This window comes from Acinonyx jubatus, chromosome B4 (genome assembly GCF_027475565.1).
Source record: "Acinonyx jubatus isolate Ajub_Pintada_27869175 chromosome B4, VMU_Ajub_asm_v1.0, whole genome shotgun sequence".
In the NCBI taxonomy this organism is placed as follows: Eukaryota; Metazoa; Chordata; class Mammalia; order Carnivora; family Felidae; genus Acinonyx; species Acinonyx jubatus.
Genome location: NC_069387.1, coordinates 103,506,030 through 103,533,116, shown reverse-complemented (window position 1 = coordinate 103,533,116; position 27,087 = coordinate 103,506,030). Strand labels below are relative to the sequence as shown.

Here is a 27,087-nt window from a genome sequence, read left to right as displayed (position 1 = left end):
AAACACCATTATCTCTCTTCTTTTACATTTTATATAACATTGGATGATTTGAGATACTACTTCATAATGAAAAATATAAAAGTAAATGATGATAATGTGACAGAACTAAGAGGTGAAGAGAGGAGGAAGGACTTGGGTTCTGTTGCCATTATCTGCTTCTAAAGGTATCATAGCAAATATGGATACAAGGAATCCTTTTCATGGCCTATAACAAAATGCGAACTTTCTAAACAAGGTTGTACCCGAACTATATTCAGATCCCATGAACCAAAACGTAAAACCAAGGCAATACGCAGAGGAGCAATCCTATATAGAACCTCCCTTGTGTCTATGAGGGAAGACTCAGAGCCCCACTGAGTTACTTATAATATCTAATTTTAGAATGTCAGTGACAGGAGAATGTTTTAATTATCTTCTTTTTGTTGTTGTTGCTTAATTCCTCATCCCTAACACAGTTTCTGAATGCAGAAGGAAGAGAAGGAGCAAACGAGAGCAGGCAGCAGGCAGAAGACAGCTTAGTCATCTTGCCCTGTATCCCAAAGGAGCTTCGAACCAGCAAGGTGCAAGCAGGAACAGAAAAATGCTTCACGGACAGTAGTAATCAAGCAAAAACTGAAAGACTGGCATAAAAAAACAAATACTTTTTTTTTTAAGTTACAGGCACAATTTTCAGGGTGCCAGGAAGCACTTGAACATGCCTTGCTTTCTTTAAAAGCATTTTTCTATTATAGCCCAAGTGAAAACAACAGCTAAAATAAAACATTTATAATGATCCCAACCCCGAACACTATTTTTTACAACTTTATCAAGTTTTATATCATAAAATTCACCCATTTCAAGTGCACAATTCAATGATTCTTAGTAAATTTACTGAGTGGTACAACTATCACCATAATCAGTGTTAGAGTATTTTCATGACCCTAATAAGATCTCTAACGTGTATTTACATCCACCCCCATTCCCACTCTCAGGAAACCACTATTCTCCTTTCTCTTTTCTCTACCAATCTGCCTTTTCTGGGCATTTCATATAAACGGAATTACAGGATACTCCACCACTTTCTAAATATGTAACGTTAGTGAAGTCACTGAACTTTGCTATGACTCATTTTTCTCACAATAATCATACCTACACCTCACAGAGCTATTCTAAGGAATAAATGAGATCATCTATGTGAAGTGCTTAGAACCCTGGCTGGCACACATTGAGTGCACAATACACTAATTGTAAAGTAGGTAAGACCCTACCCCTGTTTTCTGGAAACTCCTCCACAGTTCCTATGCCAGTGGACCCTCAAATTCAACATGTCCCAAACCAAACTCTATAGCCTTCCCTTCAATACTGCTTTCTTCCTATGTCCCTTCACACAGGAAATACTAAAAGTATCCACAATCCTCAGAAATTTCAACAAATTCCTAAACTTTCTCACCCATTGTCTCTCCCATCTTCATGTTCTAGAATCTTCTTTACTCCCTCAAATTTGCTTCCTTCTCCTAATCCCCTCAGCTTTAGTTACAACTCTCAATGTTTCCCCTTATTTAGTTCGAAAGCTTCCTACCTGTTCTGCCTTCACCTGGCTCTTCTGGTCTATCCATCCTATTTCCATCAGAGGATTCGATCTTAAAATCCAAGCCTGATCATTTCTCTCCTTCAAGGGCTCCCCGCTAGCTTTCAGCTTAGCTCCTTAGCTTGTCACCCAGGGCCCATCACAAACTTCTTTCTCCTTGCTTCTGTAAGTTCCATCTCTGGCAGGTCTCCAGAATACATCCTTGAGACTGGTCATTCTGAACAACCTGTAGTTTTCTGAATGTGTGAGCCAGTCTTCGGGCTTCCGGCAAGTGAGTCAATCCACAGCATCTCCACGACTGCCATTCCCCTTTCCCAAATTGTAGCTTGAGTATCACTCTATTTAGCAGATTACCTGGGCCACGTAGCAGAATTTAGAGGTGCCTCTGCTATGCAAAGCTAAATGAGATAATATGCAAAAAGAAGCTCTCAAAGTGCCATCAACTCTGTGAGGCTCAATGAGATGCCTCCTCTTGAGCCCATGTTCAGCATCACCTGAGTTGGGGAGGGAAGAGAGGGGAGAGCGAAATGGCAGAGAGGAAGGAATGCCAGGATCTGAAAGGACTGGAAGGGAAGAGAAAAAATGGAAGAAGATAAAGGCTGCTCTCTGAGGACAAAGCACAAAAAATAAAGAGGAAGAAAGGGTAGGACCCACATCTTGCAGGAAAGGCTTTTCCTTTTTGGGCATGAGCCTTTAATAAAAATGTGAACCCTTTCTTTTACTTCTACCTGTGATGATAATCATACAATTTTTCTTTCTATTCTTCTTTATCTGAAACACTACCACTCACAGTGATTCTAGCTCTAATGTGGAGGAAAAATTTACACACTTCCATCTGCTGGAGACAACATTTCATTTCCGTTCTAAAGCATTCTCCACATTTACTGTCAATCAACCAAGAGTTACTTTTCAGGTTTTCCATCTGTTTTCATTTTTTTCTTTTCTTTCATCAGAATCCATGGAAAACGAGACTTATTTCAGTATGCCATAAATATCAAGGATATTTGGGTGAAAGAATCAGAGTTAAAAGAGGTATTAGAGATTATCCAAATCGGCAGTTTCCAACATTTTCTCCACAGACCGCTTTAAGTGTATCCACTGTTCTCAACCCAAGCCTAGCTTTCCAAAAGTTGCTATGCCTAACTCTGTCTTTTCACAATGTATTTTCCCATTTTACTAATCAAAAGTCAAAGCTAATAATCAGATTTTCTGAACATAAACTACCCAGTCCTACCCTTGAGGTTATAAAATTATTGATCAAAATCCAAGACAAAACAAACAAAATCTCAACATTTTGTTAGCTTATATGATCCTGTACTGGAAAAGAATAAGCTCCAGGGTTTTGTTTTGTTTTTTAATTTTTTTTTAATCTTTATGTATTTTTGAGAGAGTGAGAGAGACAGAGTGAGAGCAGGGGAGGAAGAGAGGGAGGGAGACACAGAATCCGAAGCAGGCTCCAGGCTCTGAGCTGTCAGCACAGAGCTCGATGCGGGGCTTGAACCCACGGACCGTGAGATCATGACCTGAGCCAAAGTCGGACACTTAACCGACTAAGCCACCCAGGTGCCCCATTAATAGAAGTCAGTGATGGACTCTCACTGTGAACTTCCATGTCCCTTCCTAGGCTTCCAGCTACTCACCCCAGCCAAACTCCTCCAGTTTAGAGAGGTAAAAGTCCAAAAAATATTATACCTCTACACTCCCAATGACCTTTATTTTTTGCCTTCTTTCTTCGTAGCATCTTAATAAATGCCTTCTTGTCCTACCAGGGGCTCTCATCCTGATGCACAGAAAGAATTTAAGGAGCCCATGCACTTAGATGGGGAAAAAAAAGTACAGCTTAGTTTTCTAGTCCTCAAGATATTTAGGATTACCTTTAATTATGAATAAAGGCAGCAAACCATGCAGTGACACCATGCAGATTCACAGACACTTTTCTATCACAGTGCAGTTGTTGCAAATTTCTCAAAAAAAAAAAAAATCATTTACACTCATCATTACTTTGATATTATGGCAGCTAATGGATCGGCCACTTGATTGTTACTAAATCGATTAATAAAGAAGAATGTGTATTACTACAATTAACTGGGGTTTTAGTATTTTGATAATTATATCTCGACTTTTTTGGCTTCTATGTTCTGTTTTATGCATTCAAGACAATTTGGGGGGAAGAAGTCCATTGGTTTTCCCAGATGGCCAAAGGGATCCATGGCCCAAAGAAAGCTGCTTTAAAAGCAAAATTGCCTCAGATTCATCTCTTGTCTATGCTGCAATGACCAAGATGGGGAAATACAAGTAAATACTTGCTGAAGTAAAGGTGCAAGCTCACACAGTTCCCAGGAAAAACACAGGATTCAAACTCAGATCTCCTGATCTCTCGTCTATTCCAGTACTTTAATGGACTGGGGTCAAGAGCCTAAGCCCCAGAGACACACTTGTGTGGGTTCAAATCCAATTCATCATTTAATGGCTCAATGACCTTAAGGCAAGTTACTTAACCTCACAGAGCCCATGTCCTCATTCAAAGTAAGTGCTTTACCGGGTTGAGAGGATTAGCTGAAAATAAATACACAAAGAACTCACTGTATTGTGCACATAATTATTAAAAGGACACAACAATCTACTGCATGCCTAATTATTATTTTCGTGGAGTTTTTCACGATACTATTTGTATTTTCATACAGCTTTACCATTGTCTAAAACTCCTCAGAACGGACTTTATTCTCAAATGAACTCGTGGCCCAGGAAGATCTGAGCTGGGAGCCAGAGCAGCCTCTCCCTGGTTCTTCCTTCCATCTTCAAAGTACTGCATCAGAAACCTCACTAGTAAGTCCATCTCTGAACCTCACCACATTAAGTCATACCACTTCCTCCTGTGTCACAGACTAGGAGTCTGGGGTTCTCTCTTGTCCAGCAAGGGAGCAGATGCAGAATTCAATATGAGAGAGGCTAATGTCTGAGAAGAGACAAGAGCCCCAAACAGGGGTTTTATCTCTGTATTTATTGAGCTCATAAGATATTACCCACACGGTAAACATGAAGAAAACAAGGTCTTACACACGTGAACATGGAGAAAACAGACAGTAATCATTAACCTGTACGTGTAAGAAGGGCCTGGAGCGCAAATGGAGTTTGTGATCAAAGTACAATAGTATATTGGCATCAGATGGAAAGTACTCATGATCCTATTACAATATCTCAGTGTGGTGGCAGCTTTTCACCCGAAGCTTTTTTCTAACCCATTTATGTAAGCAGAACCTATTTCTCCGCACTCCTGCCCTCATTATCTGCTAAGCCAAGCATCGTCATCCTGAGCAGCCTAATTTTTTTTTTCAATCTACCATCATCCATGCTGAGGACACATGTAAAACTCTGCAGTCACAGTTTTGAGTTCCACCAACCTAACGACCTGACATTTCCTCCATGAATCCTTTTCCAGTCTCTCCAGAGGTAATCTAATTCTTCTTACAGGCCCCCACTGGGTATTCTCATACCTCAGCAAAGTGTTCATTCATGTAGGAAACCAAAATATATGATGACTGACCAGGTTTTTGAGGTCCTTGAGACCAGAGAACATATGATTCATCATTTGCATGCCATTCCACTCACATAGTGCCTGGCATATTAGAGCAAACAATGCATATGAAGCTGAAGTGGATTTCATGCTCATAACAACACTATGAGATCAGGAATTACAGTCTTGTTCAGAGGTGAGCAAACCCTGGTTCAGACGAGTCACTGATAGGCCCATTATAATACGGCCAGAATGAAAACTTAAAGAATATTCTCAAGGGCATCCATTAGTCAATGATCCATCCTACTTGATTTCCCCTGGAGAAATAAAATATATGCCTTCTAAATGTTCCTGTTTTTAAATTCATTACTCATTTATCACATTCATAATAATCATAATTTATTCAGATTGAGATTTAGGTCCACAACAGGTAACCTGGAAGTGACTTGAGATGGAAATACTGAGCTGCCTGGAAGAGACAGAAGCATCCTTGCAGAAGCAAGAATCCAGGTCTCAGCTCGTTTATAGCAATCACCCTGGACTAAGCAAAAAAGATCAACTATGACAGCCAGACCTAAGAGAGCTACTAGAGGGAGACTGTCATGTACTTTGAACCACTGTAGAAGAAAACAGGGCATCCATGTTGGAAGCCATGCTTTCCTAGGTGACAGTTCAAAGTGATCAATGTGATTAGAACAGAGCCAATAAGATGTGTAGATTCAGATCTGAACCCCTGCCAGAGGCGAACTGTGTCTCGATTGATCACACAGCACCAAGCAAAACCTTTAAACCTAAAATGTGAACTGGAATGGAAACTTCAATATAAACACTGATTTTATGGCTATGATTTCAGCAGTATACATTTTCCTATTACACCCATAAACTATTTCACTGATATCAAAATACCTCCAAGCCTTACATAATGTAAGTGCTGCCTGGACACGTTCACATATCTCCGTATCTTTGGCTCACAGCAACATCAGCAATTCACAACTTGCATATCGAAAGAACTACAGAATTACAACAGGCCCAGAAGTGCCGCCAACAAATTTACTGCCTCTGTGTTATTTGTAAATTGATTGTTTCTTCTTTGGCTTCTGGCAAGCAGAGAACTGCATGTAAATGCATATAGATTACATACCTACTCATAAAATTTAACATTAGGATTGAACTTTCCCCAAACTCAGAATATCATGATACCTTTTAAACAAGTATTATAATATATGTTTGATTTACTGTGTCTCCTCTAGCTCATTTTTTGTAAATTGATTACATTACCTCCGGGTCAAAACCTTTCTACCTAAACGTCTGCTTTTACAATGTTTACCACCTGGTTTATGAATTAAGAATTTTTAATAGGCTCTTATTGGAAATCAAAATAAGATGTGCTTTTTTGGCATTGTTTTTAAGTAGAACAGATAGTTGGTTAAAACGTATTCCAGTTATTTATCAGGCCTTATAACTTCATCTCATATGCATATATAATTAGTTGTTTTTCAAATTCATTATTAAAAATAATACCAAAGGCAGAATTTTCCATTCAATAAGGACGAATTTGAGGTACAAGTTTTGAAAAGCCAGGGACTACCATTTTGTAAAACTCACATTTAACCCTGTAAGTTAACCCCATAAGTTAACAATACTCCTGAAAAGCAGAAGAAATCAGCCACAATCCTGTAGTAGGCAATCCTGGTCCTGACACCAATTTTTCTATCAGAGGACAACCATATCCAAACTGAAACCATCCTACAAATGGGGACTCTCAAAGAGTGTGGAAGATGGCAATCCAGTTCAAAGCAAAAAAACATACGGCCTTTTTCTTTGCCAATAAGGGAAAAAAAAAAAAAAAAAAAACCACCTCCTATCACGGCAGTGCATTCTTGAACACATTTTATCAAGGGTGCCTCCTGGGGAGCCCAAAGAAGAAAAAAGCATCAAGACGAGGCTGTCGACAACCAAGCAATGATGCAGAGTCACTTTGCAGGTGTCAAAACCTCAATCACAGAAAATGAGGACCAGTGGGCAGACCACATGGGAAAATGGATACCAGAAGAATACCAAACAGCTGCTCAGCAATGAGCTAAAGCAAGGCAGATACCCAGGGGGAGGTCAAGCAAAAACACTTGGAGAGCACATTGAAGCAGAGACTGAAACAATGTAACAAAGCAGCAGACAGCTGGGCAACAACTGCTTGCAAACACAGGCTTGGGGCTACAGATGCAGGGGGGCCAGGTTTCCAAACAGCTACACAAGCATCCCAGAGGCCTCCACTCGGAGAGGAAGCAGCAGGCACTTCCTGCAGGCCAAACATGACTGCCAGGGCCGCGTGGCGGGGGCACACAGCACCCGCACACAAAGACCCACTGTTGCAAGAAACCCACTGCTCAGCAACACGCTCGGGATCAGGGCACTGGTTAAGGCAAAGACAGGAACAATCGTAGAGATGTGGGGTCCATGCCACAGTTCTCCAACACTCGCCTGAAAGTGCTTACCCTAGTGTCATCTGAGGAGAAGTTGGCAAAATTTTACATCTGTGAGTCTGACCTTGAGCTGTAACTCCCAACAATTCTTAGGGCTAGGTTTCCCGACTAATGTCAGGGAACCCCTGAGCGTGCCCAGCTGTGCTCTCGGGGATCAGGAAGACTGCTAGAAGAATTTTAAATGTGCGTTTCTCTTTAGATTGGGCGTTGGTAAACTTTTTCAGTTTAGGGCCAGAGAGTAAATACTTTACGCTTTGCAAGCCCAAGGTCTCTGTCACAGCTACTCAACTCTGCCACTGTAAAGAGAAAGCAGCCACAGATAATACCTACACAAGTGGGTATGGCTGTTTATAAAAACATGCTATATGGTGGGTTTGGCCCACAGGCCTTGGTGCCCACTCCTGATGTAGGTGGTGATCCAAATCCAATCTGCACACGTAGAGCCACATGAATGCTCTACCCCATGAGTGACCATCTCATGCCTATGTAAGCCATGTGACTTCTGAGATTGCATTTAGCATCCAGTTGGCACAAAAGAGTGCCACTCAAAGGGCAGTAAGGATAGAATGGAAGTCGACATCCCAGGTTCAGTGGACGTCTGTGGTCTCCCCCTGCCCCCAGAATACCTTGCCCTTCCTTCTAATGGAGCCCCTTTTCTTGTGGTGAACCTATTACATGTAGTGTGGGACGGGAAAACCAGCTTTCTCTGTACTCATATGTCAGACCAGAGGTTCAGGCAGGTGACTACACCTGGCAAAAGCACCCCAATTGGCTAGTAACTGTGTTTCCTGGATGAGCTTGTAATCAATCTAAGTTAGGATAAGTAAGGTCCTCCCTGGAGCATTTCCGGGAGAGCTAAGGAAGGAACTTTAGGCTGCCACTGGCCACGATAACCATGATGGCCAGACCATGAGATAAAAAAATCAAGTCTTCATAACTTCAACAGGCCTCAGGTTCAGACAAGCAAAGGGATCTACCTTCCCTGAATCGGACATTTTGTCACTTACAACCAAAAGTCCTTATTACCGAAATACATAATACACCAGCAAAAACAAAGGCCCAGTGACAATGTGTGAGTAACAGTTCAAAGCCACAATACAGGCCTGCCAAACTCCAAAACCTCCACACCCGTAACATGTTGCGAGCAGAGATGTTCTGATATCTCATGTCTCCTCTTATGCACAGAGGAAAGTAGGCTAATCTTTCCACCTCCCTTCACCCCAAGCTGATGTACCTGGGTTTCCTTTTCTTCCCACTTGCACAGGACAGAAATTCTCTCACCCTCCCTCCACATTCTGCTACTCACACCAAGGGAGGCCAATTTCTCTTCACCTTTCCATTTCTAATACACTCACATTTCTTGTTCACCTCTGTCCCCAGCTTATTTTAACACTCAGCATCACTGGGAACAGAAATCCTCTAATATAATCCTAAATAGCTTGTATGATCCTATAAATGGACACTATTCCGGTCTCTCTGCTTTGGATCTCACCTACTTCTGACAAGTCTCAAAATGCTATCATGGAACTCAAGGCCCGAGTGTTCCAGCTCGTGGCTCTCTCACCAATTCATTTTCCATTCCTCTCTCTCCCTACCCTCTCCTCTGGCGCTATGCCCTGTCTTTGGACACTGTGCCTTTCTCTTCCTGTACATTTTTTTTCCCCAGATAGTCCTCCCCCTCTATCATCTTTATCAAGCTCATTTGATTGGTTCTTCCTCAGACAGTTCTGACACGTTACTCCCTCGCAGCCTGGGTCAAGTACTTCTCTTGTGTGCTCACTTAGAAGAGTAAGCATGCCTCTATTTGAGAGAAACTACTTATCTGGTCTGTCCACCAAACTCTAAGCAACTGGAGATTATGGATTACATCTTCTTCTCGGTAGATGCCCCAAGATTTAACAGGGTTCCTGACACAGCTAGGCATTTACAAACACTAGCTAAAGGAATAGGGTGGTGACATAGCTGAAAGCATCCCACAAGGATGCTTTCTTGGGAGACAACACATTTCTACATAAGAATGACTAAACACTTTGAAACCAAAGGCCAATGCCTATTTGAGCTGATTTCCCAAATTGAAAATAAACCACACTCAAATCTCTCTCCCAAATTTTGAATACAATTCTCATAATTTTACACTATAATTTGCAGAAATCAGAGTACTTAAATGGTAAACATACCTTTACCCTTCTTTTCTTTCCCTCACTTCTAGTAAAAGGAGCCATTTCTGGCCTCTGAGATAAGTGCTCATGAGCAAATATATAACAAAACAATTTACAAAGGCATCACTAAACATCCTTAAGTCTTTTGGTTGTTACGGTACAAAGACAATTATCTCCTTATCATTTTTTGTTGCTTTCTTAATTTCCATTCCTTGCCCTCTTTTTCTGATATCAACACTGATACAGAAGTTAGTTTGTGAACAGCGCCAAGAGTTAGCAACCAATATGATTTTCTGGGGGGAAAACAATCCTTAAAATATAAATAATTTTCAAAAGCAAAATACAAATAATTTTCTTTAAGTGAACAAAAAAACCAGTAATATTTCACAAAAGAAATCATTCATCAACTTCCATTTACTCAAGAGTTTAAGAGAGAATACCATTCCAGTTTTCAATAGAATTATAGCTGCAGTGTTACTCTGACCTATTTCTACCAATTTCAGTCTGTTCTGGTAAACTCTTCCTGAACACACAAATAGCTTGCAGACATACACAAAAGATTTTCTTCAAATGCAGTAGGTAAGCTGCATGCAAAGCATTTACTCTATTTTTATATAGACTTCCAAAGATGCTTCAAGAGAAAACATTCAGGCTAAGTTCTGGTTTGTGTTTAAGTTTATATTCAAGTTTGGAATAAATAATATTTCTTGTCAAACCTTATGATGTACCAGAAATCTTTGAACTTCATTTTCAACCAGTTTTCATAAACAATGATGACACAGAAAGAAATAAAAGTAAAAATTTAAACTTAAGATGATGCTTAGTATTAAAAACCATTTTAACCTTTAAATATCATCCATGGTTCACCTTAAATCTACACGGTTTGCGGTATATAAGTAAACTGTCCAATTTAACAGTAAGTCTACTAATTCCTTCAGGTTTCCATTTGAAAAATAAACCTAATTCCCTCCCTCCCCACATAATAAATTCTCAGAATTCAAATTCCAAATACACAAAGATGAGGTATTTACAAAGATTTCTCATTTATAACAATAGCATTTTAAAACCATAAACAAGCTTCTATTTTACAACACACACCAAAAATTCAGCATGCGATCAAAATATATCATATAATCTTTAGAAAACACCATGGGGCTACTTCCACAAACAGTTAAATTGGAGGATTTCCATTCCTAACAACTTGTCTTGATTCCACCTCAAGAAACTGACAATCATGTGCCACTCTGGTTCCAATTCACAAAGATCAGAATCAAAACCACCCATCTTTCTTGCCTCTGTTTTCCCCCAACAAACAAAGTTCACCCACACTTCCCCATAATGACGCCGCCCCTATACCATAAAGGAAAGCACTGTATCATAAGCAAGAAAAGGACAAAACCCTCTGCAAGTCAACTTTGTCAGTTCCACCGAAGTTCATTCATAGGGATGTCATACTTCAAAACAGGATAATATCCTCCCTTATAATAGGTACCCACACCTTCCCATCCAACCCTCACCCTGCAGAAATCCAAATGCTAGTCCTTTGTTTAGTCCTAAAAATCAGCAGCTGAGGCATGTTTAATAAGGTCTTGAATTATTGGTTTCTTGTACTAATTTTAAATTAATTCCAGAGAGTTGAGGGCTACTCTGCAAAAACCATTTGTTATTTTCCTTTAATAAATTAAAACAGTATGACTGATTCTTTTTAACCCATCAGTAACAGAATCTGGTTTATTAAAATACTAAGTGAATTTTCACCTGAATATTCTAAAAATGTTCCAAGGAACAGATGTGCACCAGAGAAAACTAGGCTGCCATCCAACAAGAACCAAAAGTGCTCTCCTTTTTAGGAGCTTGCCACTTGCTGTTAGAATTTAGTTATCAATAGGAACAGAGTAAACATTCCAACTGCGAATAAGGTAACACATGGGAAATAAATGATGATTATGGCTGAGGTAAAAACATCTCTGGTTGATACGGTCTGTTTATTAATGTGCCTGATTTTTCACTCTATATGTGACAATAAGGTCAACGTTTTACTTAACATATTATTAATTACCCCAAAATGGCCAATTTCAAGCATATTTCTTGGGCAAATGAACCCAAATCCATAACCCTAGAATTGTGACCTGTTTTAAGCTGGAAGGGAACCTGGGGAATCATTACCGCCATACCTTGACTTTAAAAAGAAAGCTGTGTTACCAATATGGTAAACCTTCAATATATTTAGCTTATCTCGTGGTTTGGGGCAGGGAAGAGGGGGGCAATCTTTTTCTAGGCAAAAAAAAAAAAAAAAAAAGGAAAGCAAGAAATATTAGAGTTATAAGATTATGTGTTCTCTTTATATAGGGATTCGCTAGAAAAATGTTAAGCAAATGTGAAGAAAGATCTATTTTAATCAGGAGAGAGGTCAATATTCTTAAATGCAGAACCACCTGTAAATAAATTAATGCACGTTATAGGTCCTGGTAAGAGAGTAAGTTCATGAGAGAAAGCATAAAAAGCTTCCCAGAAAAGGTTTCAAAAAATAATAAGCTTTTATGTCCAGTTTTGCTCACTATAAAACAAAAGATATATAAGCATTTCTGGGATTCGGGCTAACTCTTAATTCAACATAACCTTTCACAATGAAACCAAAAACAATTGTGTATTTTCATTAAGCTTTTTCATTGTCTAAGATGCACATTATAGAGTGGGACAGTTCTTAGAAGATGCTAAAAAAAATCATAATTTTGCATATACTCCTATGCACAGTATCATCAAATTTAAAGAAGAGTATCAATTACAAAGAAGATGGAAGAAATCCTAGTTCTGTTCTTCATATGCACTTTTAATTGAGTATACACTACAAACATTGTATTGGCAAAATTTACATGTGTGCATGCATGCATATAAAATGGTTAAGTTTCAGCATCACTTTTCCAAACTTATAACTCGAGGTGAAAATTACATTCCAAAATTCATAGTTAATATAATATATAGTTCACTGAACCCTTTCAGTTATCCTACATCTATCTGAAATTCTAAGTGAAAAATTACTAAAACAAGTTTAAATGTTTAATATTTGCTTTTGAAAGAAATGCCCCTAAATGCTCTACAATATTTCCAGATGTTATTATATAGTGATTTTCAACTACCAGCAATCAATAGTTAATGAATAATTTCTCAAGAGAAATATTTAAGTATCCTAGACAGACCAGACACTGTGCCAGGCACTAATTATGTAGCTTATTTCATTAAATTCTCCCCACAACTCTATCAAGGAGGTATTACCACTCTAATTTTATAGAACAGGGAGCAGAGGCTAAAAGAGTTTAAGTAACAATCAAAATTATACCATTAACAAGTAATAGTTCTGGGATTAAATCCCTAGATTATCTGACTTTGAAGTTTTTATAGTCTTATTGCCACCCCGTTGTTTGGAAAGGTTTAAAGAAGGAAATATTTTCTAATTAGTTGTAAAAATGAATCACCAGGTTTAGATATTAGGTGCTACTCTCCAGTACATATACTAAACATACTCACTGCAAAGTCTCATTACTGACTCACACAAACATTTGAACGCAGGAAAACTTTGGCTCATCTGACATACAGCTTTCCTAATCACCGAGCCTCCAGAACTGATCTGAATCTGCATGTATTCCCAAAAGAAAAAGGGCTGTCATTGAAGAGGGAAACCATGAGTACCCAGTAATAATACATCCTGCCAAGCAGAACCAAAGTACCAAAGATTATTTACACCCGATGCACTGTAATTGGTCCTTTTACTCTGCAGAAGGAAAAAAAGTGCTCAGATTGGCCAGAATGTCTATTCAAAATAAGCCTTCGTGCACGGAGACCAGAAGCATGGGGAAAGCAACAGAAAAGAAATACAGCAGAGCAAAAAACCGCTTCTGCCGTCAGACTAAGGACTGCTAACCAACAGAGGGTGGACAGAGATGAGAAGCAGAGATAGGGTGTGGGGGGTGCAACAGCTGCGGCAGCAGGAGCTCATCCACTGACTGGAAGTGGAAAAGTTAGCAACAGCTTGGAACGGGACACAGCTCTGTTTTCAGACGCTAATGTGCAGTGATAACTGAGAGTCACCTTCATGTCCAACACCCTCTACATCAAAGGGTATATACCCATGCAGCTTTTTAAAACACACACAGAATATCTGTCATACTATTTCACTTCATCCTCACTCTGTGGTCAGCAGTTATTATTATTTCCACTTCCTGATCCATTATAAGACAAAGTTTTAGAGAGCAAAGTAGCTCAATGCAGTAGTAATTGCAAGACTTAAATGCCAGCCTTTGATCTTGGCTCAATGTTCATTCATGATACTGCCTCTAGTGCACGGTATTTAAAAAAAAAAAAAGGAATAATCATTACCTATTTTAGAATGAGTTCTTTAAAAAGATGTCTATTAGGGAGCACCTGGGTGGCTCAGTCAGTTAAGCGTCTGACTTTTGGTTTCGGCCCAGGTCATGATCTCACGGTTTCATGAGTTCGAGCCCTGCATCAGGCTCCAAGCTGACAGTGCAGAGCCTTCTTGGGATTCTTTGTGTCCCTTCTCTTTCTCCCTCTCTGCTACCCACGCTATCTCTGTCTCTCTCAAAATCAATAAATAAGCTTAAAAACAAAAAAGATGTCTATTAGTAGGAAGTTAAAACTTCAGATATATGGGGCACTCATCTATTCAGAAAGCCCCCAAAATGCCCAAAGACTAAGGCATAAGGTGCCAGGTTAAAAAAATTACATGTGTTCAAGTATTTCTAATCCTGTGTAGGTACCTTCACATGACCACATCACCCAGTACCCTAAATATCATTAATATATAAAAATCTTTCCTACTCTCAGCTGCCTAAACACCTATTTTGTGGTGCCTGTCTAAAGTCTGTAAAGTCTTCACGTAATGTAAGTCAAGTTTCCTTACAAGGAATTGTTCAAAAGAGGCACAAACCAAAAACAGCACTGACTACAGAGACTCAGTGTAAGCATCAGTATTTTTCAAGTCCAAGCCTAAGGCAATTGCAGATCAGTTTATTTGTCAAAATCAGAATCCAACATCTGTCTACACACTAATGTTACAAAGGAGATGATATTGTAATACAAGATGGTGACAGATATTTCAGTAGAGATCATCTCCTAGAATTTCAACAGGCTCTGCACCTTTTCAAAATCTACACAATACCTCAAATCCACCTGATCAACTTAAAGATGTCATGATTGAACAAATGTGAAAACAAAACATAAAGATGAAATAAAATGGCCAAACTGCTACACAGAGAACAGGCACCTTATCCTCAATCTTATTCAATTCAGGAATTTAGGCAATCTTTCCAAATGTCTGTGAAACAGACTGAGCTGATGTAATACATTTAAATGAAATAGGGCCTCCTTATTACTCAAGGTGCGGTCCATGAACCAGCATCATCTGTTGCACCTGTGAGAGACAGACATGTACTCTGAGCCCCACTCCAGCCAGAACCTGCATTTTTGAAATATATTTTTCCTTTCTTTTTTCCTTCGAGTTTTTATTTTGATTCCAGTATAGTTTAACATAGTGTTATAGAGGTTTCAGGTGTACAATATAGTGATGCAACACTTCCATACATCACCCGGTGCTCATCATGACACATGCCCTCCTTAATCTCTGGCACCTGTTTCACCCATGCCCCCACCTCCCTCCTCTCTGGTAACCATCAGTTTGTTCTCTATAGTTAAGAGTTTATTTCTTGATTTGTCTCAGAACCTACATTTTAACACCCCAGGTGATTTGCAGGTAGAAGGGAGTTTAGGAAGCACTGATTTAAAAAAAAAAATATATATATATACCCGGATGGAAAGAGATTCAGGGGGTGCCTGGGTGGCTCAGTCAGCTGAGTGCCCAACTCCTGATTTCAGCTCAGGTCAGGCACTGAGCATGGAGCCTGTCTGGGATTCTCTCTTAAAAGAGAGAGAGAGAGAGAGAGAGAGAGAGAGAGAGAGAGAGAGAGAGAGACACCCAACAAGAGGCCCAGGCCCAGTTCAAAAATGTATCTTTAGGAGAAGCGCGGAGAGATCCCTCTGATTTGAAGAAACTAGAGATTTAAAGTGCATTTTAAAAGAGTTCCTAAAAGGCAATCATCCATGTCAAAGGATGAAGGCAGGGAGCAAATGATGAGAGAGGACAAGGTCGAAAGCCCCCTTGTCTGCCACAGGCATCTCAATCTTATCAGGCATGAGTTCCAAAGGAGCTACTAGCTACTCTCTCATAGAAATGGCTTGATGACATACAGGAGGTTTCCAACAGTGAAATTTCAGTTTCTGTTCAACGCGAAACGAGCGCCCAAAACACCACTGCTTTTAAAAGAAAAAATACAGACTCTTAAATATAAAGGCGAAGGAAGCAACCCTAGAGATGCTTTCTAATGGGATATTTAAATGAAAGACTAGATATTTGTGGCAAAGTATATTTGGTAATTTCAGGCTACACACCGGTGTCTTTCATAGATTTTCTTCAAATCTTAAATTCATTTTCTTTGGTTAAATCAGTACATAACCCTGTGGGAATGGGTTAAAGTATAAAACCTTATTTCTTTAATATCAATTCAGTGACACAATTCAGCACCATTTTTTTTTCCAATAGAATAACCTTCCTATTTTAAATGAGGTTTACCAAATGAATTCAGGTATACCGGTTTTTCACATCAGCTATAAATAATTGCCTCCCTCTAAAGGGCCTATTTCTGCAAATAAAAATGTCTTTTTGCCTGATTAAACTTCTTCATCATCTGAGAACTTTTCTTCTGCAAATTTGTAGTTGGAAAATTTGTCATTAGAAGCCTGCTTTGTCAAAATGAGCTCTTTTCAATTGCTTTCAGAGAGCAGTCCTATAGTTAATTATTTGGAGGAGGAGGGGAACATCCTCTTCTAAAAGAAGTACACTTGACAAAATATTTGGACCCAAGTATTCTACCTTAAGACTTAAGACATCTTTTATAATCCAAGGCAGTAGCCTCAGTATGTGCAATACCTTTTAAAACCTAAAGATAATGGGGCGCCTGGGTGGCGCAGTCGGTTAAGCGTCCGACTTCAGCCAGGTCACGATCTCGCGGTCCGTGAGTTCGAGCCCCGCGTCAGGCTCTGGGCTGATGGCTCAGAGCCTGGAGCCTGTTTCCCTTCTGTGCCTCCCTCTCTCTCTCTGCCCCTCCCCCATTCATGCTCTGTCTCTCTCTATCCCAAAAATAAATAAACGTTGGGAAAAAAAAAAAAAAAAACCTAAAGATAAGAAGGCAGAAGTAGCCAAAAGACAGTTTATAAAACAATGAGAAAGGTCTCCAGATGAGTATTTCAGCTGCCAGCATTACCTCAAGAACCACTTCCCTTAAATGGCTTTGTAATGACAAGCATCTTCCCCCAAACTAAAAGTGGTCGAGCCTGTCAATGTAATCTGTAAAGCCACCACCTATGTTATCCCCTGTTGCAGACACAATCTGCAGAGATAGCGCTTCAACATGCACCGACATTGTAATGAATTAAACTACTGACTTTCAGTATTAATCCAAGAGATGCCACTAACAGAAAAGAAAGCAGGGTAGATCTGCCTTCATTGTGGGACAAATTGGAAATTAACAAAAACAAGATGTTTACTTTTCCCAAAGTGTTTTCACTTATCTGCCTCTCTCCAAGACTAGTTTTATAATCTAGGGTTTATAATAGAAATTTAATAATAATATGCTTTGTAACAATGTTCTAAACATAGACATAGAACCCGACCAAGAGATTAAAGCAAAAACAAACAAGGCTATGGTCTGTATCCTTTCAGTCTCTTAATAGAATACTTACAAGCAATTCAAAAAAGAAAACAAAATTTCATAAGACACAGCTGTAAAAAATTTTACTAGACTTACTCATCTTTAAAAAAAACTTATTTTATAAAATGCAAACTTGTGAACTGCATTTAAAATTAATAACCAAAGAATTCCAAGAATGCAGGGTTATATGGATTGCCATTCTTCCCACTGGATTTTTAAACAATGCTGAAACATGGCTGTTTGAAATACTTCAGTATCATCATTTAACACTGTTCAAAATGTCAAGAGCCATATTGCGCCCCAGTGGCCACTCTTCAGCAAATAACACATCCTTTGAAGTTAAAATACTCCTAAATGATGCCAAGGGAGAATTTCTAGGAGACTACAGTCAAAACTTTCTACTTCTGAAGAAATCAATAATCTGGAATCACAATTAGCAATAAAGCAGGTTTGTTACCAAAACTTGGAAATTTTTCAGTTTCAAATGTCAGTAAATTCCTTTTACCCTATGGCAATAATTTTTATACACTGTTTGCTAATGAAATCATAATCACAAGCCTGTAGTGAACTTGCTGGGTTTTTTTTTTTTTAACATGATGTCTCAGTGAAATAATGACACATTTATTATAATAAATGCCACAGAAATGAAGGGCAATCATCAAAGGCAAAGGGATAGGACAGAACCATTTCATTTTTCCCAACACCTAACACACAGCTGCTATTGGAAGGGCACTAATGTACGTTTCATTTGACAAATCATGTAATTTAGTCAATCTCCTGAACTATAACTACATGCTGGGCCACGCCTCATATCCTGCCTCACTCTGATATCACAAGATGCCCCAGCAAAGAAAACAAGAAACAAAAGCTTACATCAAATTATCATAAGCTCAATAGCATCTCCTCTGCCAAATACTAAGGTACTCTTAAAACAGATACTGCAGCACTGCCCTCAAGCAATGTGGCATGTGCATACCTTTATAATCAATAAATGTACATATAATTTCATTTAATTCCACAATAAAATGGAATCTAAAGGTGAACTTTTAGAATAAATAAGTGTACATATAATTTCATTTAATTCCACAATAAAATGAAATCTAAAGGTGAATTTAGAATTTTCAATTCTAATCTCTTTTCCATATTAATTTTTTAGACCTGAGCCAATAAAAATCTCTCTGCTCATCTCATCTTTAAAATAATCATTCTGGTCATTCAAATTAACTGCATCTTATGAAATGCCCTTAAAGAAAACAAACTACTCTAAAAACACGATAGCAACTTTTAATGTAGCATCTTGAAAACCAATCACTTCAGTGTTCCTGCCTTTTTCAAAATTTTTTCTGAGTAGTTAGGCTTACTCATTTCTTTCCCATTTACCTGTAAGAAAAAAAAAAAAAAAAAAGTCATGGTTGAACCCAAAATTGTAATCCCAAAGAGTTTCTAAAAGACTGAAACAAACATTTATACATTTTGCTCCAAGAAACCTTGAGTACCAGAGAAACTGACAAATATGATTGAAAAGTTAAACTGTCAGAGAGGAGGAAAGGAGATCAATAGAAATTTGATAGTGCTGCATCTTGATGGAATTATCTGCCTAGAAACTACAGCCAAAAAAAAAAAAAAAAAAATCTTTGAGGCAAAAGCCTTCAATCCCCATGACCAGTGGAGGCAAATCTAGTTAACTCAAAGTATTCAACCACTGCTTCCCTCCATGGAAAACAACTGATCCAGACAAACAGGAAAAACACATTTGGGGAGAGGTATTCTAAAGCTTCTACATGTATGAATACAGTGCCAGTGAGCACCAGACCAACAACAAGGCCAGTTCAAACCACCTACCATGGACCCTCAGCACAGCTGTTCTGGGAAAGAAGCCAACAGAGTCCCAATAAAAGTTTTAAAATACGAGTATCAATCAAAATAAACATGACTAAATGCAAGTGAATCTGCTAAAGTACAATCTATCAGCATTTTTATAAGTTTATCATCAGACTCCCAGATTCAAAGAGTTTACAATACCAGCTATAGTACATTAGGAAAGGACAGACCGGTAACGATGTTTGCTGACGAGGGTGAACAGCCGCTGTTTGTATTATGCATCATATATATGAGAAGCCTATGTGTAGGAGTATTCATAATTAGTGAATTGCTGAACACAGTCATTTATACCTCAAAAGTACATACAAATAAAATCTTCAAAGAAACCATCTAGCATTGTGCACAGTTACACCTGTAATTATTCAAAGTATGATGCCTTCACGAAAAAACAGAACGTACCCAGTTCCTGGTCATATGTCTCTCCTCTTTTTTTCAACCAGGCTCCACATGAGAACAGCTATTCACAGAAGAGGGGTGTTTACATTCAACAACCCATTTGTCCTTTCCATCAAAGCTGCCACACATGTCACTTTGTGAAGCCATTAAAGTAGGTACCCAAAGCTACGTGATATTTAGCTTATAAGAAAATAATCAAAAAACTTAAAAGGTATATGTTATTGTATTAAAAGCATGGTAAGTGAGAATGATAAAGTTATTAGGTTTGTCAGCCACACATTTTTCAGGGTGACAAGGGTAAACTATGCCCTTTCCTAACATTATGAAGGTGCCTGTTTTAGAAGATATGCTCCCTTTGCCTATGATGAACAGCTGGAACACCATGGGCATTTTTAAAGAAGTGCTTTTAGCATGCAGAAGAGCAACAGAGAGATTGGGAAGACAAATTGTGCTCCTAACTGAAGTCGGAACCCAAAAGGTTCTAGTTGTTTCAGAATTATAGCATCAGAGAATTAAGTGTTCCCCTAGGGGCACATTAGTACTAAAAAACTAAATGCAGATGACAAAAAATGTAAAACAGTAATATATAATAATATAGCCCCCCACGTCATACACACACACACACACACACACACACACACACACACACACACAATAATAATATTGTTATTATAACATAGAGAGAGAGAAACACAACTAAGAGACACATGGCTGGCAAGCAGCAATTCTCCGTATCGCCTTTATACATGGCCATTCAGTGCTTGTCTTTGGGTCATTTGCTAGGATAAACCGCATGTGACAGGCTCATCGGAAGTAAGGCAAAGTAGTCCGTACTGGCTTCACCTAATTTTAATTTACTATTAAGAGATGTATTTGTTCAAACTGCAAAATGAACCTGTCCTGCATACATTTGATCAAGCTTAGCTAGAAAATAAAATACATTAAAATAGTTCATAAACTATAAACTGTATCCACTTGCATTTTTTTCAGTAGATCATAAACTCAGGAGAGAAAATCAGAGTACAGTAACACCCCTGTACACACTGACTTCTTCCAATAAAAACCTGAGTAGGCAACTTTGATACAAAGCAAACTCCTTCCTTATATATTTTGATTATATAGTAATTCTTCCTAAACATGCTTTCACTAAATACCAAGCAGGACTTCAATGGTTGAACATACTAGAATCCTAAGGTAACAATCCCAGACTGTTCTCCTGCAAGCCTATTAGAATGTTTTAGAGGGAAGTTAAAAGAGTGACTGATCATTTCATAAGGAATTCTTATCATACCAGGTCAAAACCCAAATGGACAATAACTTTAAAGGGGCCAAGCAGAAGGAATAGTTGAATACCCTTAGAAAAAAAAAAAAAAAGATTTTTAAAAAAAGTTGTAATATCTTAATTCCTCCATTCCTTCATTTTAAATGCTGTTAATCAAAATCTTTATGACTTTAGATTAACTCATGTTTCTATAAAAACAGATTTATATTCACATCCGAACGAACACTAAACCAGGAAAGTGCTATTAAGAGTTGTCGTAGTTTTGACTCAAAAGTTGAAATTTCAGTTGTGGAGCTGTTCTTCCAAGTTTCACACGATTGTTGCACAATGGAATAGCTAAGAAACCTAACAGTCACGTTGACGATCAAGGTTGGTTTTAACAAACTGCAAAATGGACAACAAGGAAAAGAAATTTCAGAGTACCACAAACCCACTTCCCACTTCCAAATACTCAAATTATCTTTTTTTTAAGTAATGTATGATTTTATTCACACAAGAATAAAAATACGTATTAGGTGCATTATCTTCTTGTTTACGTGTTACACATCATAAAGGGCTAGCTATCAATTAGATGATACGTGCAACATGAAATCTGACTACAGAACAACAGTTCTGGCATACTTCTGTTGCTTTGAAGGACACAGACTCCTCTCTGAGTGTTATCTCTGTGCAAAACCTAAGATAGGATTTTTAAAGAGGACATAGTGAAAATGATGCAATGTTATCCTCAACAGACATATAAGAGGGCACAGAATTTGGGGTCAGCAAGTTTTTTTCCAGTGACCTAAACACCAAATTTCCCCAGAAAATGAGAGAGCCCTTCAAGAAGTCATCATTCATCATGACTTCAAATTTGGCCAAGACTGCACATTTATAATTCCAATTGTACTCTAACCACAATTTAAGATTCAATACAATCATGGCTAGACTGAACGCAAGGGGATGGAGTGGGGGGAGGGGAGTGGGGGGGCGGTGAAGCTGAAACTATATATGCTTTTTCATCAGATATGATGAACTCTATTCTTCCAAGCCATATTCTTAAGTTTAGCATTAAAACAGTTGTAAAATATTAAGTTTTACCATAGGGAAATCGATTTTGCTATGAAAAAGTTTCAGATTACCACTTAATCTCAACCAAGTTACATCAAACAGTGAAAGTAATTATATATATAGTTTACAAAGTAAACTTGATCACCATATTTAAAGGAAATGATAACTTTGAGAAGTACCACAGCAATAATGTTTAAGCTGAAGCAATATAAAGCCCTCCTCTAGCAAATGCCAGATTCTTCAGCTAAAATGCAGTCTTGATTTAGTTAAGCAAGTCAAGCGTAAGAGCCATCTCCCTTCTCGCAAGCTCCCAGCACTGGCCTCTCCTTCCAGAACTGTATTTCACAAAGTTCCTGGGGGGTAGTGGAATGCACACATGCAGTTTACACAATTTTTTTAAACTTGAGTCTCTGTAGTCTGAAACGCAGTACTAGAAGTAAACACATTATCATCATCCTACAGTTTCCACTTGACTCCTTAGCTCTCCCCCAGTTCCACATGGAGCTGTGAGTTAGAGAGGGTAGATACAAATTATATCCAAAAAGCCACAATTTACAGAGCACTCTGGCACTGAATCACCTGCACATGCCATGCAGACATCCAGTAAGTTCCACACTCCTATTAACAAGTGTATCAGAATTTCTAGGATACATGAAAACCAAGTTTGATTCTGTTAAGACTTCATGCTCTTTTAAGAGCATACAACTGTATGTGCAGTTCTGCTACTAAGAAAACTGGACTAAAAATACACTTCCAAACCATAGCAAAGTATAATTTATATTTACAGGCTCTCAACATCATATCAGTATATAATGTCTATCTATGTATCATATATTGAGCAAGCTATCAATTAGATGATATGGACAACTCATCACATTATGTTCATCTACGTAGCTAAGTCAGGAATTTTGACATTGCACCCAACCTACAGTATGTAAAGAACTTACGACGATTGCCCACCATCAAAGCACAACTAATTTATCATCTCCTTCACACTATTCTCCCCAAGTCACACTATTCTCTCCTAATGCTCCCGACTGATGATTAAGGAACACAAAATAAGCATTAAATCTATAGAAAAATGTATGTGCAAGTTTAGTTTAGTTCAAGCCTTCATCTTTACAGGATACGTTCTTCTGACATGTATTTTTTACAGAACTGGACAGGAATAAAGGACAGCATACACTGAGAATGCTTGATTTATCACAGCTTTCTACAATACTTAGCATATTACAGTTAAGTTGCTTTTTTTCCAAGCTCTTTATTCTTGGCTTAAGTGATTACTTTTCAAACTGTCCCCAACAGAAACGGGAACTGCTCAGATTCATCCCTGAGTTCATTTTAGTGAAAAGTCACCCATCTTTGGAAGCAAAAGTTTTTCTTCCAATACCCTAGAAATAGCAGGTGCACGGTAACAAAAAACTGGAAGGAACAGAAGCAGCTCACCCCAGTCTTACACAAAGAATATTTATTTCTCAGAGCATGTAGCATAATTGCTAAAACATATACATTGCTTAAAAGTTGAGGAAAAGTTTAAGTCTAACAGTGGCTTCCTTATCAACCAGTCTCTGATAGAAACTACATAAAATGCATTAAGAAAAGTTTGCTTGATTTCGTAGCAGACATGTGGCTGTAAATCAAGATTCACAGATTTCAAGCATACATCCATGAACATGCTTTTCCCCGTAGAGTGGGCACACCAGAGATGGCTAATTACCACCCAGAAAAGATTCTGCCTTCATGATCAGCCACTCTAACTTCACTCTCTGCCTTGCCCTGACCCTGGGGATCCATTCACTTTCCATAGCCCAGAGAGGCTGCTGAAAAGCTGTCAAAGTAAATCTGTGCTCACTTTTTGGATGGTTTAATTTCAATGGAGCATGAAACACCCCAGGACGGTTAATAAGTTTAGCCAGGCGTGCTGTTCTCCCTAATATATTTTAATTATGCATCTGTTTTAATTGTAATCAGATTAAGTCACCGGAAAGGCACAAATTGGAATTTTCCCTAATGGCTATCGGAGCTTTTCACCAGTTTCTAAACACTAACAACGTTTAAAAAATAGGTAGAGACACCAGCACAACTGTGACATTTTCCAGAAATCGATGCAGTTTCTTTGACAACACAGTTCAGGTCTCATTAGCCACCCAAACTAGCCCAAATGCAGAAGACAACTTCAGTCTCTAGGGGCGTCTTCTTCCTCAATTAGCACAAAAGAATCGCTAACGTCTAATGTAAAACTCCCAAACAGAAATGAAAGCGCAGGCTTTTATAAAAGTGCTACTCCATCGATTGGTGAGGGAGGAGGGGGGAGTCGGAGTGTCCATCAGCAGCATTATCTTGGCTCAAAGTAAAGTACCGTACACGTCAAATGGGAAAGTTGGAGCAGAGGACGATTCTCTCCTTCCACTATTTTGGTAACTGTCAAAGGTGTGTGTGTGTGTGTGTGTGTGTGTGTGTGTGTGTGTGTGTGTGTGTGTGTTTCCCTCGGGAAATAAAAGTGTCCCATCAATAAAAGGAAACGTCACAGGGAAGACCTTTTCAGAGGAGGGGAGCGGTTTCCTTCCAGCCCAGACCTAAAATCGCTCAATGTGCACCAAGAAATACGTAAGACTTTTTTTTTTTTCATTTAATACCTTGATTAAACAGTTTCCCAAATTGCTGTGATTTCCGCTAGGATACGTAAGCGTTCACCAACAGCCAAGAACCAAGAGAAAGAACCTGCCGCAAACTAGGAACCCAAACTCCTTCAGCCCGCCCAGCGCGCTCGCGTCCCGGTATTTGCTCTGGGTGTTGTTTACGCTTCTCCTAAACCTTCAGGTGCTGGACCAGTTCCTGTAAGACGCGCTTCAAGCCTTAAAGTGCGGGAAGCTTCTGAGCCACCGCGGAGTCCCCACGGAGCCCGTCGACCCCTTACCTGTCATCATAGCAGAAATCCGCACTCAAGGTGTTGAGATACAAGGCGAGCCCCAGAGCGCTGCTCACCAACTCTGCAATCATCTCTCCACCGCCTTCCCTCCGGCTCGGCTCCCAGCGCGAGGGCAGCAGCGGCAACAAAAAACAGAAGCATCAATCCCCACCTTCCGCCGCCTTCTCCTCCCAGCTTCACTTTTTCCTAGCTCCCCACCCTCCTGTCCCTCCCTTCCTCCCTCGGGTCCTTGCAATCCGCCGCTCTCCTCCTCCTCCTCCTCCTCCTCTTCCTCCTCGCGCCCGTCTCCGCAGACCCTGCGTCCTCTTCGGGTGCGGGCTCACACCACGCTCCCCATGCCCGGCGCCCGCGAGCGGCTGGCGGCTTTCGGGTTCCGCGCCCCCCGGCGGATGTACAGGGCTGGTCCTTCGCACGGCTCGCGGCCCCCACCCTAACCCATGGCAGTTCGGGGCGCCCTAGGTGAGGAGTGGGACTCGGAGGAGGTGGAAGAATGCGGGATGGGGACAGAGGGACCGGACCCAGCCGGACTCTGAGACCAGCTGGAGGAAGAGAGAGAAAGAGGGGCGGGTGGGAGGGACGAGGCGAACCGCCTCCCCTCGCCGCCTCCCGGGCGCACGGCTCCGGTGCTGCTCCGGCTGACTCCGGCTGCCACAGCGGCTGCCGCTCATTCACTCTTTATTAGCTCCCTCCCAGCCTCAGCCCCTTCTCCGGTGAAGTGAGGAGCGGTGGCTGGAGACTCCAGAAGCTCCCGCGTGGGGTTCTCGGCGCGGCCCCCCGCGCCTGCGTGGCCAACCCTCCATCCCGGCTTTGCCCGGCCCCTTTCTCCACCCAGATCCTCCCCTAAGGCTCCTCCCACACCACCCCCTGGCTGGAGGCTCCTCCCACCTCCCCACGGCCCCGGGCTCCTCCCACCCACCTCCCGCCCTCCTCTTGTTTCCTTCACCTTCGATTTCACTCCGGAAAGCCCCCGGGACCCAAGGGCGACTGCTGGAAGACAGCCCAGAGGGATAGCTGGAGTGCGCCCTGGGAGTAGGAGCTGTTAGAGAATCGACACCGAGGAGGACCCGGTCGCTCGCGCCGCTGCTGCCTGGCAGTGCCTGGCACCGACTGGATCTCAGCCCCAGCGCTGACTGTGCCAAGCTCTGCCAGGCGTAAGTCCGGTCAGCTGGAGGGACTTCTGGGGACCGAGAGAGGAAGAACAGGTTTGGCGAGGGCTGCAGCTCGGTGGCCACAAACATTCACGCGACCTCTCATACACGCTCACAGCGAGTGAGTCGAAATGGGAGGGGGTGTTGGAGAGCTTGGGGGGCATCTTAGGAGGGAGAGATTTCAGCTCCGAGCCTACCGTCGTCCCGAATGTCAGTAGAAAGACGCATGGGAAGGAGAATGTTCCCGCAGTCAGGTTAAAAAGAAAGGACCCCCGGAGAGGAAAGAAACACATACGCACACACCGCAGCTGCGGGGGCCTTTCGTGGTTTCAGGGGGGACTTTCAGGCTGACTGGAAATACAGAGAAGAGACGCCTCTGCAGCCCGGTACACCGCTATCCTCAAAACCTAGGAAGGCGGGAAGCTAATGCCCTTTCCTTTCCGCCCGGATGCAGGACTGGATGGAAGGCGTCCAACCTGATAAATTATGGTGTAGAAGAATGGCCTGTGTAGACGAGCTCTGGGTACTAAAGTTGCAAGACCAAAGAGGACGGTGGGCTGCCTGCCACACCTCCTCCTGGCTTGGCCCCTCTCTGGCTGGGCGATGGGCTCCCGTGGACCAAGATGAACACTACTGCAGCGCCCCCTGCTGCATGACAACCACAGTGCTTGGAAAACAGACCCGGAGAGGGCTGACTGACCCCGCCCCACTCCCCTCCGCCGTCCAAGGGAAGCGCCTAAGTAGCAAGCTTTCCAGGACTCAAATCCAGGGCAACAAATGTAATCCTCTGGATGTCTGGCCATGGCCTGAGAAGTAAATACTGTGGTTTGGGTGTCAGCAAAACAAAACTCCGTCTTTTCCTGATTTCACAAAAAAATCTGTGTAGACACGGATGAAATG

The 27,087-nt window shown here is 40.6% G+C and overlaps 1 protein-coding gene across 1 annotated transcript in view; it reads right to left on the bottom strand.

Annotated features, from left to right (window-relative positions):
• Positions 1–25,847, bottom strand: part of TMTC2 (transmembrane O-mannosyltransferase targeting cadherins 2) — a 397,388-nt gene extending 371,541 nt beyond the window's left edge. The window contains exon 1 of the mRNA XM_015083452.3: positions 25,028–25,847. Coding sequence (XP_014938938.2) covers positions 25,028–25,110 — 83 coding nt within the window. The 5' untranslated portion in view covers positions 25,111–25,847. The remainder of the gene's footprint in view (positions 1–25,027) is intronic.
• Between the last annotated feature and the right edge of the window lie 1,240 nt (positions 25,848–27,087).